The sequence below is a fragment of the Andrena cerasifolii genome, chromosome 8, assembly GCF_050908995.1.
Source record: "Andrena cerasifolii isolate SP2316 chromosome 8, iyAndCera1_principal, whole genome shotgun sequence".
Taxonomy (NCBI): Eukaryota; Metazoa; Arthropoda; class Insecta; order Hymenoptera; family Andrenidae; genus Andrena; species Andrena cerasifolii.
In genome coordinates, this window is record NC_135125.1 from 12,399,668 (window position 1) to 12,415,231 (window position 15,564).

Below are 15,564 nucleotides of genomic sequence, written 5' to 3' on the forward strand. Positions count from 1 at the left end.
GCACCCCGCTACGGATTAATCGCAGAGGGAGGTTATACGAAGGAGATGACGGAGAGCTTTCCCCGAGGATGGGGTTATTGACCAGCGTCGGAGTTCAGTGGATCCTCGGTGCAAATCCTCGCATTTGAATCTGGGCGTGCGGGGAGCGTGCGTGCGCGAGAGCCTGGCTTAATATTTGAATAAAGCGCGTAGGTTTGACCCGGCCGAATCAACGGCGTATCGGCCCAGCCATAATCAGGCGACATTGTGCGCCGTAGATTATGGGGTAGAGAGAGCTCCGCGCGGCGACACGGTCCGCCAGCTCCACGAATGCATAAGTAATGGAGTTACGAGGCGACTCATCCTCCCGACGCCGAGAGTGCGCTTTATTGGCCGGGGCATCGCGATCCTCGCACCTGTCGACTAAATCTTCCGGCGAAACCTGGGGCAAACCCGGGGGAACCATGGATTCCATGGAAAGTTCCCAAGGTCCGACGACTCCGCGCCGAACCACGGCAGGTATCGTTTAGAAAAGAGAAACTCCGGACTCGAAAACACGGTCCACGATCGTGCGCGATAACAATTGGCGTGGAAGCGCGATAAACGGACATAACGGTGCGCGGCTGGATCGTTTAAATCATGCCTCTGATATTCTAGGCTAGCCGAGAGCCGGTGGAGAGTGCGTGCGCGTTTATCTCGCGCATCAAAGTGAACGCGCTCGCGAGGAAGACATCGGCGCACAAAAGCGCATATTTCATACAAATCAGTTTACGAGCGGACGGATTTAAATGGGAGAAGGGTGGCGCAGGGAGAAAGTAAGGGAGAGTGGGGTAAACACGAACGCGGGGTAATCGCGAATACGATGGTTACGGCGTTTTAATAAATAAAAACGATGTTCCCTCTACACTAGCTAATAGTTTAGGTCGTATCCAACGCCGGGCAGAAAGTAATAAATAAGATAAACACAATTTATTATTTTCATCATGCTTCAAGTAACATTTTGTCCATTTTTAATTGCATGTAATTACTGTTGAATTAACGATACAATTGTTTTTTTTAAGCTGAAATAAAACACTTTTTTACCAACATTTTGTGACCAAGGCGTTGCTTGAATCATGATTCCAACCTCTGAAATAAATTATTTTTTATTTTTTGATGTCGTCGGTCATTTGCAAACAAATCGGATGGGGTAATCTCGAGCCTACAAAAGGGATTTTTGAATTTTCATTACAGGCTGAAAGAAAAATTTAAAAAACGACCTTTACTATTTTTTCGATATTCCAACCAATTGCAATTTTTTTCTAACGCACAAGAAGAGGAATTTGAAAAATACATTAGGTATAGGTTGTAGCAACATTTTTTATGGGTTGACCATTGAAGTTGCGCTTTCTGTGCAACTTCTGCGATATTTAGCACTCTGTTCGTGATTACCCCACGGCTGTCGAGTAATCACCAACACCAAGGGTTTTGCTTTTTCACTATAAACTTGATTTGTATTATAATTTCTCAAAATTTCGCAACAGTACTTTATAGTCGAATAGTTTAAGTACGTTTGTAAATAATAAACAAATTCATTTCTCACACAGCTTTCGTTTTGTTAGCTTTTTTCCTTAAGGGTTCGAAATTACCCCACTCTCCCTTACTCGTGAATCGTCGGATCGCGGTCGTAAATAGAATCGTAGGGAACGTCCGACAACGAGACTCGCCCGATGCGAACGGGCATCGATCGGTATCGAGGTCCCACTCTCGCCAAACATCGCGGCGCTCCGCGTTACAATTTCGATCCCCCTGTGCGCGCGTATGCAAAAGCACGGACGGGAGAACACCTCCGGCCCGCGGTGTTCACGTACGCTGGCGATCGGTGTGCGCACACCCCGCGCCGTGTACGTACAAGCGCCGACAACGCGGTACGTGTACACGGATGCTGACCGAGGCAGCATGTCCCGAGATAAATCTCGGCGACGGTGATATTGCGCGCGCACGGCGACTACCCGCGGTGGATCGTTCGCGCGATCGATGGATCATCGATCGGTACACTCTGTGGGCCAGCGGGAGGGTGGAGCAACCAGCGAGATCGTGGAACGCTCGGCGCTGTACCACCGCGCCACGCGCTTACGTCCGCGAACACGCTCCTCTCTGTCTGCCCGGGGATTATATTGGACTGCGCGGATCGGCACGTGTCCGATGTAATAATGGCGATAACGGGCATCATCGTCGGCCAGCCGAGGGACTTGGACCACCACTGGGGGGCGTCCAGGTTAAGAGAGCTGGTGGCTTTCTGGCGAAACTGCCGCTTTCGCGTAAAAGTATCACGGCTGACCGGTGCTGGTGAATTCTGAACGCCTCGCGGTGCTTGGCATGCGTCGGATTCGCTGGACACGCGCTCGCGAATCGACAATTCTTTGGAAAATAAGGTGGACTGATGGGGCAGTTTGAAGTAGAGGAAGTGCAGCATATTTGGAATACTGTTGGTAATTTGAAATACAGAATTATCTAATAAACTACAAACGCTATCTAATTTGTAACACCGTAGATAATAGGGGATAATGACCTGTTAACTAATGACATTTGTGGGTGAATCGCCATTTTAACATTTTCGACTTAGTCTGCGGAATAATAAAACGTGACTTTGCAAAACTTTTTCAGCAAGTATTCAATTGTTCCAATCATGGTTAAAATTTGTCGAAACTTTAGAGTTAAACACTTAATCTACTGATCTGCATGTTCCCTCTATGGTTGCCTGTCTGTTTTGCGATAATTTCGAGAATACAAAGTGTGGCATGAAATTTTGCAGGCGTGCGTAGTTTAGATGACAATATAAAATTATGAAAAATAACCCCAAGTGGTTTAAAAAATTACCCAGTCATCAATAAATATAACCCATAACCAGAAATCCAAACGACTTGAAATCAGCCTATCACCACAAATAAAACTTAGACACTAAAAGTTAGTAATAAAAAAAAAATATAAAAAATTTAAGTTAAACGATTTTATTTAAAATACACTAAATTTTTTAGTTGTTACTGAATTTTAAATAAAATCATTTGACTTAAATATTACTTTTTATCTATTTTATTTACCTAATTTCCTATATTGTGATTATTCAGGCTGATTAGATCATAAAAGAAAATAATTTTATTATCTACATGTTTTTTTTAAGTTTATAAAGTGAAGGTAAATTGGAATAGCGATATTCCAAATTACCTGCACCTTAACGAAATCGATACTTCCTGTCATTTTTCATTTAGATCAAAGTTTTAGTTACTTTTTGTTTTTTATTATTCCTGAGAGTTTAAAATATAAAAGTTTATTAGTTTTCCTAAAATATTATGCAGTTTTACTTGTTCCCGTCCTCTGCTGTAATTTTGTATTCCTCTTAAACAAACTGCTCTTCCAAATATACTGCACTTTCTCTACCCAGTTTGAAAGTTTTGGGTCATATTTGCCGTTGTGGGGAAGAACAGACCGTGGATTTGTCTACGGCGATGAACTGCGAGATGAGGGTAGATAGATTATAGGCAAGTTCATTGAGATTCCTGGGCTCCCTAATGATCGGATCATCTGGCTCGCCGGACGAAGAGCGCGGCGAGGGTAGAGAGACGCGTACGCGCGTCGCGGTTGGGCGCGAAAGGAGAATACCACGTTCCTCGTAGGTGTTTGCAAACAATGGCAGGGAATCATCTACGAGCGATTTCGACATGTGGATGGAACGACGCTTGTAATACGACGCGAGCAGGGTGTGTCGCAAATGAGCATACGGCTGGAGCAGAATGAAAAAGAAACCCGAGAGAAGAATCGAGGCTCCTCTGCGCTACACAACAATCCCTTCGAGCATACTCCAAAAAGCGCGTGTAATCCGAAATTTATCGAGATCGAAACCAAGAGGAAGAAGGAACGAAAGTGACCAATATCGTGGAACGAGCAGCAGCGAAACGGGAGAGGAAGCGACGAAATTGCGAGGAGGAGGAAGAGAAAGCTGCTCGTCGAGGAAGAGAGAGCCTCCGCTCCGGCGAATAATCGCTGGCTGGGGCAGCGAGGAAAAGGGCGAAGAGAGAAGAGGAGCACGTGGAAGAGGGACGATAACGTATCGGTCGTAACGCGTTAAATGAAATGGCCCAGTCGCTGCATGAAGAGGAGGCTTGTGTTCCAGGAAATATGAATGGCGCGGATAGGCATGCTCGTTACTTCCCTTCGCCGTCCCCTTGGCATCTCGTCCCCCGGGTCCGTTCGACCGGCGAACGCCCGCGAATATGTATCGTCTGCGTGCGTGCCGGCCCACGCGAAACAGACGCAGCCACCGGCGTCTAGATATACGACGCGACAATGAATCAGAACCGGAACCTTCGGCATTCCCGAGGGCCGTATTCTCCGTGGAACAAGGTCCTGTCTGCACCGGTGAACACCGTCTGACGCGCCAACGCGTCACTCAACCCATTAATCGTTAACCATTAGCCCCATTAACGCGTTTACCACCGCGTCAGATTCACTCCGGTTCAATTAACCCGAGCGCCATGCTTCTAGAGCTTAACAATGATATTAATCAACCCAGACTGTCAGCGCTAATGACTTTTGTAAAATATTCAACAAGCCTCCCTGATCTACAAGCTAACTTAAATAGATCTAGGCTCCGTCCTATACTCTCTCTTCCTTTTCCCATGCAACAAGTGCTGTTCCACTAAAAGAATCGAGTGTCGCTCGTTCTCAAGTGCGCCGTGCTTAGATCACCCTCCGCGCAGCCGCGCCCCGTTTTAATTACCGATTATCTGTATCTGGTATCGGTTCGGAGATGCTCGTTCCTCGGTCCCCTGGAGAAGCTAGAATCGTTTACGAATCATTGCCCCCTCCTAGTACGTGGCTATCGATGCGTTTGCAACAGAGACAGGGGATGTAATATAAAGGCAACAGTGCCATGCTCCTAGGTAGCCCCGATCTAATCCACCCGATCGAATTAAAGCCAACGAAGACTTCATTCTCCGTTTCCGGTGTGGACGCGACGAGAGCAAAGCTAGGACGCTCCTATCTCGTCAATTAGCGTAATTCGAATTAACCATGTCCCGCGGTGCGATCGAGGATCGCGATCGTTTGTACCGAGACCGGGGAGAGGGCAGAGAGGCTTGCAAGACTAGATCGGCGCTAGTACGCTCTTGGGCAACCGTACACGATCCAGATATCGATCGATTTTATCGAGTCCGAGGCAGGCTCCCCGGCCGAGGCTGCACCCGCGGCAGAAATCGATGGCATTCATTGCGTAACGAGCCACTTACTGCAAATCAAACTAATAGCCAATAAAGTAGACCGTCTAAAATCGTCTCGAGCCGCGCTTGGATCCACCCGGACAATTTAATCGGCTCCCTCGATCGCGGCCTTCCTAATGGCGCGATGGATCCAACGCGCAACCATCGGCACATTTACATTCGACCGATTTCGGATCGTATCTCTCAAAATTCTACTTAATTGCTCCCTCCCTTCTATTCTCGCGATAAACGTCCCTCGAGCTTCCGATTGTCAGCTAGTTCCATCATCGAGTTACTGAACTGTTTAGTTTGCAACTTGAAGGATCCTATCATAAAAAAATTATGATTTTATCCAAACACTATATTTTTTCCTGTACTCGCACACTTACAAAGAAAGATCCTGAACCAGGAAATTCATAAAATTCTGAGACTTTGCGAATACGTAGGGGATTTCCTTCTGATTACAACGCAACTTTTCTTTGCTCCCCAAATTCACTCTAAGGGGGTGAAGTTGACCCCTTAAATTCTGGATATTTTCCGATTTTGTGTTATAACTCGCGAACTTTAAGATCTGCAAGCTACCAAATTATAGTCCTGATTAAAAGAAGTAACTTTTATCTTGAAACTTTTTTCCATCTCTTACAGATTGCGAGTTACAAAATAAAATCGGGAAATAGCCGAATTTTCAGGGGTTAAAATTTCACCCCCTTATTGTGAATTTGGGCAGCAAACAAAAATTGCGTTGTAATCAGGAGGAAATCCCCTACGTATTCACGATGTTTCAGATTTTTTTTAAATTTCGGGTTCGGGATCTTCCCTTGTTAGCCTGTTTTTAATAAACTACCTCTTCATTTTCCTGAAACACTGGTCCCCTCAGAACGTTTGCCACCTGAGCCTTCTCCCTTAAGTTCCCCATTGGTTTGCAAGGCTGTGAGCAACGCGCGCAAGATGTCATCGATATACGCAGAGTGCGTCTCAAAGGTAATTATTGCCCCGACGTGGGTGCGTGCCCGTTAGAAAAACGCACCATCACGCGCCCCATTCTTTCGTTGCCGAGGAGATACCATCTCCTCCAGGTGTGCTCCCATAATTCAATTCCCCGGTCTCCCACAGGTTTCGTGCGAAACTCCTCGCTGCCCGTAACCGCGTCGTGCTTTCCTCGATATTCTCCTCGCGCGGTGCATAATGCTGGAGTCATCCCGTGGAACGCCGAGCGGATCGATCTTACCGAGTATCGATTACACGCGCGCCAATACGCTCCGACCAATCGTGTGCAATTGACCGAGCGTGCATCGGTAGCCTTCGATGTTTATTGCTACGGTTCAGCTCGAGTATGCGACGCGAGGATGCGCTCGATAGACTTGAGCAGCTTTATTCATTCCCGATACACCTTGAAGACCGTCGAGTCGCTTTCCTTATTAGCGGATGCTAATCGTAGATACACTAACACGATACAAAACACACCTCTACTCGAAAACTCAAAGAGACACCCGTGCATCGAAGAGTAAAAGCGCCGGGTGTGCCACTTTTCCGCGAAAGAGGCTCCCGCAAACGAAACAGCGGATCGTCGGAGCGCCAGGTGGTTTCTCCCAAACGGAGAGAACAATGGCTGTGGAAGGGTCAGTAACAGTGGCACGGAATGGTGGAAAAAGGATCGCGAGTCACCGTTCTACTCGTTAATGCAGTGAAAACGAGGTCTTAACGACCTCGACATTAAGTCGTGTCCCGGTCCCCCCGTGTACCCATGTTCTAGCATGATTGTCGGCGGTGTCAAAGGTCCCCGACCCGCGGAGCACGGGGTTCGGCTTAAATGGAGAATTAACGTCGACCCGCGAAGAGGAGCGACTGAAAGCGACTCAGCTAGAGAAATCGAGCTCGCGCCCAGTTATCGTGTCTTCCGTTAACCTCCTACCCCCGTGTCCCCTTTGTGATCCAATCATTTCGATCGTTTTTGCCCTCTTCGCTTTTAAACTCTCCCGCGAACTCACCGACCCGGCCCGCGGGCGATTCTATCCCCGGTTTCGAGGCAGACGCTGGCTCGGACGCGGCAACGGAACCGGACGAGCAAAAACGTGGTCTAATAGCGGGCTCGCGTGTCGACGGTGTCAATGGGAAATCGTCGGCCCGCGTTCGAGGATCGTCCTGGTAATTGACGATTCTACGCAGGGAGCGTTCGGCTGGACATAAGGACGGTTAAGTCTCGTAAAACGCAGTCTCAATTAACGGGGAACGCGATCGCGAGGAATTAATGCCGCGCGCTTTTTCTCTCCGTTTCCCGCCACTTAATCAGTCCCAATAAAACATTTTTCTGCGGCCTGTGAAAGGAACTTCGACCGACGATCCGAGCATTTACCCTCACGATTCCGTGTGTATATCTTAATTAACGTTTGTTTAATCGGTCGACTGGTTTGCGCACTATTAATCGACGTCGCGACAGGGGATTATATATTTTCGCTTTGGGGACCGTGGTGCGCGAAATTCTCGGCAGGATGACGCTTTTCGGAACCCTGATAGTCCAGTGAAATTAGGATCTGTCGTCGGAATAAATCCCAGCAAGCTAAATTTTGGTATGAACCTTTATTTGGTCGTTTTAAACAATATGTCAAAAGTCCCCATCGATCCGACTGTCGCTAAAAATTTTACAGAGAGATGATAAAACAACAACAGTTTTTCGCGAATATCTCGTTATTTAACAGTTTTGCGACAAAAATGGTTATTATGCAATTTATAGTACAGGAAATTCTCTACAAAAAAGGTCCTATGAGTTTTTTTCGTAGGAGTAACCATTTTCATGTATGTCGGGTTACCAAGTTTCAACCCCCATACTTTTGACAAGGAAAGATCCCGAACCCTGAAATTCACAAAATTATGAAAATCTGTAAATATGTAGGGGGTGAAATTGACTCCTGAAAATCCGGTTTTTTTTCTCGATTTTGTGTTATAACTCGCGAACCGTAAGAACTGTAAGACCTATAACTTACCAAATGATAGTTCTAATTAAAAGAAGTAACTTTTTCCTAAACTCCTTTTTTGTATCTCTTACAGTCCGCGAGTAATAAATTTCAGGGGTCAATTTCACCCCCTACATATTTACAGAGTTTCATAATTTTGTGAATTTCAGGGTCCGGGATCTTTAAGCCCATCGGGATTTTTAACATATTGTTTAAAACGGCCAAAACTTAGCTTGGTGGGAATTATTCCGTAGATTGGGCAGATTTCCGTTTAATTTCACTGGACTCTGATAGGTACGGTTTATTCCTTCTCCATGATCGCGAGACCATTGTCTCGTTACTAGGAAATACAAAAGCGAACGGAGCGGCTGTTCAGATTTCGATCTGCCCGCGAACACGTCCCGTGCGTGCTTCATACAGCGCGGACATTTGTACGTGCATTATCTGCAGCGTGCAGCCGGGCGAGATTAAATCATCGTCGGTGAAAATAGTGTCCGATTGCCGTGCTCGAGGGGACTCGAGGGGATTATTCATCGTTTTCGGAATGCTTCATCCCTTGTCCTTTTGCCACGAATCGCTCGCGCGCTTCGCGTCGCGCCACGAATTATGATTCTCCGAGGATTATTCGAATGTACGGGGCCCAACGCAGCGTTAAAGAAGGGATTAAACCCCGCCACCCTCGCCTGGCGTACTTGCAGCAAGGTTTAGTGGGACTTTGGCGCTCTAAAGTACCGGGTTTATGGGGATTTATCAAATACTCGCACTTTCCATTAATCCCGACTGTATATTACGCTCATCAGACTTCTCCACTTTGTCTTCGAGTAATCTGAGCGGTACACGGGCAATTTACACCTCGGCGCTAGATCAATATTATGCGAGACGCTGACGTAATACTGAGTAACGACGCAGGTTGCGAGGATCTTGTCTTTTAGAGAGAATGGAACGGCCAGAAGGAAAGCCAGGCAGCGAATGAAAGTACGTTCTAAATGAAAGTCGAGTCAAAGGGCCCACCGAGTGTCGTGTAATGGCCGAACGTGAGGCCGACTGACCGACTGTCCGTGGAATCCCAGTCGAACAGGGAAAAAGAGAAAACGGCGGCGTCTTATCGAACGTACTAAATCTGGCTATAATTGGGACCGCGGTGTTCCTTCGGGCTGCCGGGTGCGCCACCGGAAGCGATTTCGTTTTCCAGCTTCTGCGAGTCTAGGCCTGGGTTAGGTCGCCGTTTCTGCAACTCGCTTCCACCCGATCAGGGAAGCTCGGACTGTCGCACGCGGCTACAGTTAATTCAGAAGACAAACAGAGTTAACGAAGCAGTCACCGGCCGGCTATTAATTAATTCGAATAATTGGATCGTATCGGGAGCAGAAGGAACGGACACGCCACACTTCCATGACCACGGTGGTCCTTAACGAGTAGGCGGCAGAGGAATCAGAGTCCACGAGAGAAAATTGCCACGAATTTAATTGCGATCATTACTATGGTCACCCGCTTTCCTGACAGTTAACGATCCCGGTTCGTAACAGAGAAGATGGCCACCGGCCAACGCTTTCTTCCTCCCCCCGAGAGCCGCCGAAACGACGGGATTGCCTTCGTTAAGGGAACGACTCGGTGGATCCAAGCGGAGATTAATATTCCAAGTGCAACGAGATGATTCATCGCGTCTAAAGTTAATAGATGAACTCCGAGGAGCAGTGGCGCACCCAGAGGGGGTGACTTTGTAAAAAGAAAAGAAAACTGGGTTTTATTCTTTAAATAAATTTGTATAATTACCTAATGAATTTTATTGGATTTGCATTAAAAATATTTTTATCCGTTCCACTCGGCTCCCCCTAAAAATAAATCCTGAGTGCGCCACTGTCGAGGAGATTGCGAGCTCAGAAAAACAGAGAGCAACTGAAACGGGAAGAAGGAAAGGCACACCTTGCGGCGTAGCAGAACGCGCCGCGAGATTGCATCCCCTGCGCTTCCACTTGATTATCAAGGCAATTAACACCTTCGAGCCACATTTTCGCTCGTCGTCGTTTTCTATTATTACATAAAATCTGTCGAAACAACGCAAACAGCATTTAACGCGTCGCGTTGGTAAATGGCTCCGCGCTCCCCGCGGCGTGTGTTACATTCCGGATAACGCGGCTAATGTCACGGCTGGTTTAATTATTCATACGCGTCACATCGGCGCGAGAAAACCGGCGAACAGGCCCCGCAACTTGCCACCGACCGATTCGAACGCCATTTGAGATGCAAGGAAGCCGGTGGAAGGATCGACGAGGTTGCAAATAGCACTCGGGACGCGTGTACAGAGATCTGAACCGAGCGATCGTCTGCCCTGCAATCTGTTCGAATTATCTCGCCGGCAATCGCCGAGGATCTCCGTGGGCGCTGGCAAAAGCCACGGAGACCGGTTAATTACAGCGGAAAAATCGCGAGGTAATTAGGATAACAATCGAAACGCGTCAAAACTTCCTGCCTGCGCAACGGGCATAATACCACTCGGTCCTGGTTCGCGATTAATTCCTTTTTCTTCTTCCCATCCTCTCGACCGATTCAATTTACATCTGGGCGAGATGCTCCCAGCGGTGGATCTAGCCATCTTCTAGGAAGGATCAAGGACAGCAGGTAACGGCCAGCGGATCAGAAGAATGTCACGGTCAAAACGTTTTCAAACCACTCGCCTTTTTTTTCGCCGTCAACAAGACTCGTTTTTTCCACGAACTCCTGTGCCCCGGAGGATGTGTCGTAACTCCTTGGCCCCGAGGAACGCCGGGGGATGGAAAAAGGAGTAGCTCGAGATCGGAGAACCGAGAGAGAACAAGCTGGGCTCTCTCGTAAAGAACGAAACCGATGGGCGAACACCCCCGTCGCGATTTTCATACACACTATTAGCATCTGTTTTTCTGGCTCGTCTTTTCGTGGCCGTCTGGACAATGGCGAACCCCCGCGGCGCTCCGGCTCATTTCAGCGACAGAAAGCGACTCGGATTTTCGGCGAAAGCGCGAGCCGGCGACAACCGCGCTGATGCACCGGGAATAATTAATCTTGATTCGCGATATAAGCATTCGCGACTGACGATTCTAAGAGGCATCCGGGAATCCCACGGTCAGAGTATCGGTTTGATCAGTGATAATGATAATTTCCTTGTAAACAGACGTGCGCGCGAAGAGACGTCTCGACGAATTTCAAGTAAATATTGCCGAGTGCTCGACGCTTGGAAGTTTTGTAAAATAAGGCGAATGTCCCAATTTCTGCTCATTTAAGAGATAACTCTTCACAAAGAAGGTGTAAAAAAATTGTTTGTGATCAAGATTTGCAGAGTAATTGACTAATTCTTTAATAATAAATCAACCAATTCAAAAACTATTTAAGAAAGATATTTCAAGACTGTTAACTATTAGTAATTTCTAATTAAATATATAATGCTCTAAATGTCCGTATTTCCTCTCATGAAAAATAGCGATGTATGTATTGCGACACTCGCGTAAATGTTTAAATAGTTTAGAATTATTTTGTTGCAACTATAGTACAACCGCAACGCATATAATAATAAGAAAAATGCGACATGATCAGAAATGGGGAGGCGAGCAGAAATTGTGACATTCACCTTAAAGCGTCTGCATTGTTCGCGTCCACTGGGGAACGAAAACGAGGCTTGATTCAGAGTTTCGGAATGCGCGCGGACAACCTCGGGGCCCAATGGGCTTCCTCGCGAGCCAGCTTTCCAACACGACGGTGGAATTTTAGTCGTTCTAACGAGCTATAATGTCTGGCGCCTCTATCTATGCCTCTAAACTACACACTTCCACGGTTTAACGAGGTCCTTCTTTCGTACGAGTCAAATGTATCGTGGCCAGCGAGATGTAGAATAGGGTTTATCCGATAGCGTACATATCGGGCGCACTACGGACGGTGGCCCAAGGACTCGCCGCGTTCAAGGACCCCGCGAGGACGGAGCACCGTAGCGACGAGAAAAAAGTATCGATCGCTCGTAGGAGCCGACGTTCGGGATATTCGGCTACCGTGCTCCATCACCTCCGATCGACGATGCTATCTGATCGAAAGGGGCGGCGACAGGACTTCCTCGTGTCTCACCAAGGGAGGGAAAGGGAGGAGCGGAGGTGGGACCCGGTCCGTGTGCACCGCGATTTAACTAGATGCGCGAAGGTAGATCCCTATCTCGGCTGCAGTTGCAAGAGCCGATGCTCGACAACGCGCTGGAACCTCTCTCTTTCGACTGCCTCGAAGCGGGAGAAAGAGGATCGTTAAGGGATGATGAGACTTATCATCTAAGTGGGCTAATGGCGCCACGCGTACCCTCGCCAAGAAATAAACGAAGCAAGTATGGCGGTGAAGATTAGCCACACGATCGCGAGAAGCCTGTCGTCGTTAAAAGTTAAGAGTCGCTCGAATCGCGAACATTTGGCAACGTCCACCGTTATTGGCCACTTTAATGCTCCCCTTCGCGTGTGCGTGCGCGCGCGCGCGCGCGCCAGTATGCGCAGTTACCGCTCCGAGAGACGCGCAGAAGCTTCTCTCGATGAGTCGTCGTTAAAGCCGTGCAATTTCGTCGAATTACGTCGAATCGTACCGCTCCACCGGCGACGACACTTAATGGCCCCGCGCGACTCGCCCTTCGTTCGTCCTTTACCCGCGACTTCGCGTCCCGACGCTCGACCCGCTCGGAGAGAGTACAATTTGCTCGAATTACGAACACGCTGCTCCTCGGTATGTCGTATCAGCCACGGTGAAAGCTGATTTTACGACCGACCTGGCCCTGCCGCTCGACGCGCGCTTTTTCATTACGAAAAAGAGCCGCGGAAAGGGGGCGAGCCGTAGGTAATTCTCCAGAGCAAGCAGGCAAGCAAGCAAGGAAGAAACGCCTGCCACGGTTGCGTATACGCGCGGCCAACTACTTAAAGCGTTCGACTCTACGGGAACGATTGTCCCCGACCGTTAGAAATTGATCATGACCGGCACGAGACACATTCAGGGAACAGAAAAAGACACCACAGGTCAGTTACCCCGAACAAGTTCCGCGATCGCCACCTCCAAACAATATGTACGGCTACGATAAACAAAAAACCAACTGGGCGCGTCCGTTCGTAAACAGCTTTGCTGGCACGCAGAGGCAACACAGCTCGTCGCACAGGGACGAAAGCAAAACAGAGGTTTTTGCGCGAGCGCCAGTATTGTGGTGCGAGGACTCGATGGAACGCTACAGGGTCGAAGTTAGAGTTACTACCGAGGATTTGTAAACACGGTAGAGGTGAGTCGGGCGAGAGGATTTCATCGCGACTATCCGGGGGATACGATGAAGACGGTTCAAGATTTCGACGAGCAGAAAATAAAAGCCCATTAATCCGCACGCGTGCCACATAGCCACTTGCGTGGATTACGCGTAACTCGCGAGCACGAGGCGTTGGGTGTAGTAAAAAGACGGCGGAGCACCGCGAAGCGGTGTAAAAAAAAAAAACTGGTATTACGATGCTGAATGCAATTATGTAATCAGGTTGCGGCACGTGCAGCGTGACGTTTAATCGCGTTTAATTAAAATCTATCGAGAGAACAGACCGCTGGCCGCATCGCAGCCGTGACTCCGACTAATTAATCCCTATCGCGCAACCTAATATCCCGGATTTTCCGTTATCCCGGGGCCTAGACCGTGGGCTTCGCCGGCGATTTCGGCGTGGGGGGAAAAAGCGGAGAAACCTGCCGCCGTCGAGTGATAAAGTCGCTTGCAATTAGAAAGCACACGCCCACCGTGGGCTCGCCTGTCGCGTGTTTACTACCATTCTCGAAACCACAGAGTGGCTCTAGCCTCAAATTCCTGACGGTTACTCTACTAGAACCCTCGATCGTACCGTAATTGGTGTAAGAGACACCTCGCGATCGTTAATTGGCGAACGCGTACCAGCCGCGTCAATGTTGAACCGGTGCAACATCGCTGGTCTAAAGTCTAGAGCGCGAATTTCTTCTGCTTCCTTACGCAATAACCACTGCCTTCGACGAGTCAACGTTGTGTGTACGATTTCGACATTAACGCTGCCTCGGTGAACTGTGTCACGCAACAAGTGTCCCTCCCGTGGACACGCGAATAACAATTAGAGAGAGAGAGAGAGGATGAGCCTCTGATATATTCAAGACAAGCCCGAATATCCTTCCTTGCAAACTGTGTAATTACCAACTTCAAGGAATCGCAGGAGGAGCGAAGTCCTCGAGAGATAAAATCGTGAGAGCGACTCACCTCCTTCATGCCGTCGAGCCTGCCCAGACTCTTGGTGCCTCGAAGGGGTGGGAACGCGGCGTCGTGCCATCCCCCGTTGCACATCTGCATCTGCTCCGACTGCACGTTTAGTGCTCGCGCTCTACTCTTGCTCTTGCGCTTGTCCAGGAGATGCTTGGCCCTCGACTTCCGGACCGGCGCGGCCGGGTCGTCCTCCGGGTCGCTCTGCACCTCCCAGCGCGACGGCGACTTAAATCGCCGACGAGGGCTCGTCGGCGAGGTGACCGGCGAGGTCAGCCTCTGGACGAGGGTCCCGAACATAGTCATCATTCGACCTGCTTTACCACCTCGATCCGATCCAACTCCCTCGCTCGCGTGTATCCCTCCTCACTTGCCGGACGTCATCCCGTGCTTCGCATCGGACGCTGACGCACACGCTCCTCTCATGTCGCGCGACGGCTAGACTTCGCGAGAGATCCACAGGTGGTTTTCGCCGCGATACACACCCGTGTAGTACGCACTCGGCTCTCGCGTGCAAACGCACGCCGTTCGACGTCAAGGGGTGGCAGCACCCGCGCTACGGCCACACAATCGTTCTTCACTTGAGAATCAGACGCGTCTGTACCGTGCCCCGCGTACCACGCGTTAGAATTCCTGCACTGAATCACTGTACAGGCTGATAGGGTTCGAGGGATTCCAGCCCGCATCGAATTGGAGGCGCTGGGGCGAGCGACGTAGCCAAGGCTGCGGCTCTACGTTGCGTGCACGGGGCGGACGCGAGCGGGGTACCGTTTCAGGTAGCTGGAGGAAAGCAGCGTTCTGCGGGAAGCGACATGTCAGAGAGCCGGAATCGACTCGAAAGCAGGCACAGGTATTTGCCTCGAGGCGTGCTGCGCTCTCTCGCAAACACGATCCGCCGTTTAATCGAGTGGTGGGCTATGTGCCCATCGTTTGCGTTGGTCCTCCGTAGTTGGGTGTAGGCGCGATTTGATTCTAAATGTTCGCGAACCACGGCGAGATAGAACGCACTGGCGACGCGACCCGTAACGCGAGAGCACAAACTGGAGAGAGACGTCTCGACGGTGGATAGAATTCACGACGCGACGCACACGGACCGAGCACCGATCGCTGGCTACGTGCGGAATCGAACTGGTCGCGCGGAGACTGCGTATGCCGACCG

General features: G+C 49.2%; 1 protein-coding gene across 5 annotated transcripts in view; it reads right to left on the bottom strand.

The window, feature by feature from the left end:
• LOC143372376 (uncharacterized) overlaps positions 1-15,564 on the bottom strand; it is a 159,309-nt gene that overhangs the window by 70,508 nt on the left and 73,237 nt on the right. Inside the window, exon 1 of one of the 5 annotated variants that reach the window (XM_076818523.1) lies at positions 14,406-15,550. The exons of 3 other annotated variants lie outside the window; for them this stretch is intronic. In XM_076818523.1, the coding sequence (XP_076674638.1) occupies positions 14,406-14,714 (309 nt within the window). In that variant the 5' untranslated portion in view covers positions 14,715-15,550. Of the gene's footprint in view, positions 1-14,405; positions 15,551-15,564 lie in introns of those variants that run through there. One more of the 5 variants, XM_076818524.1, reaches the window with a different exon arrangement.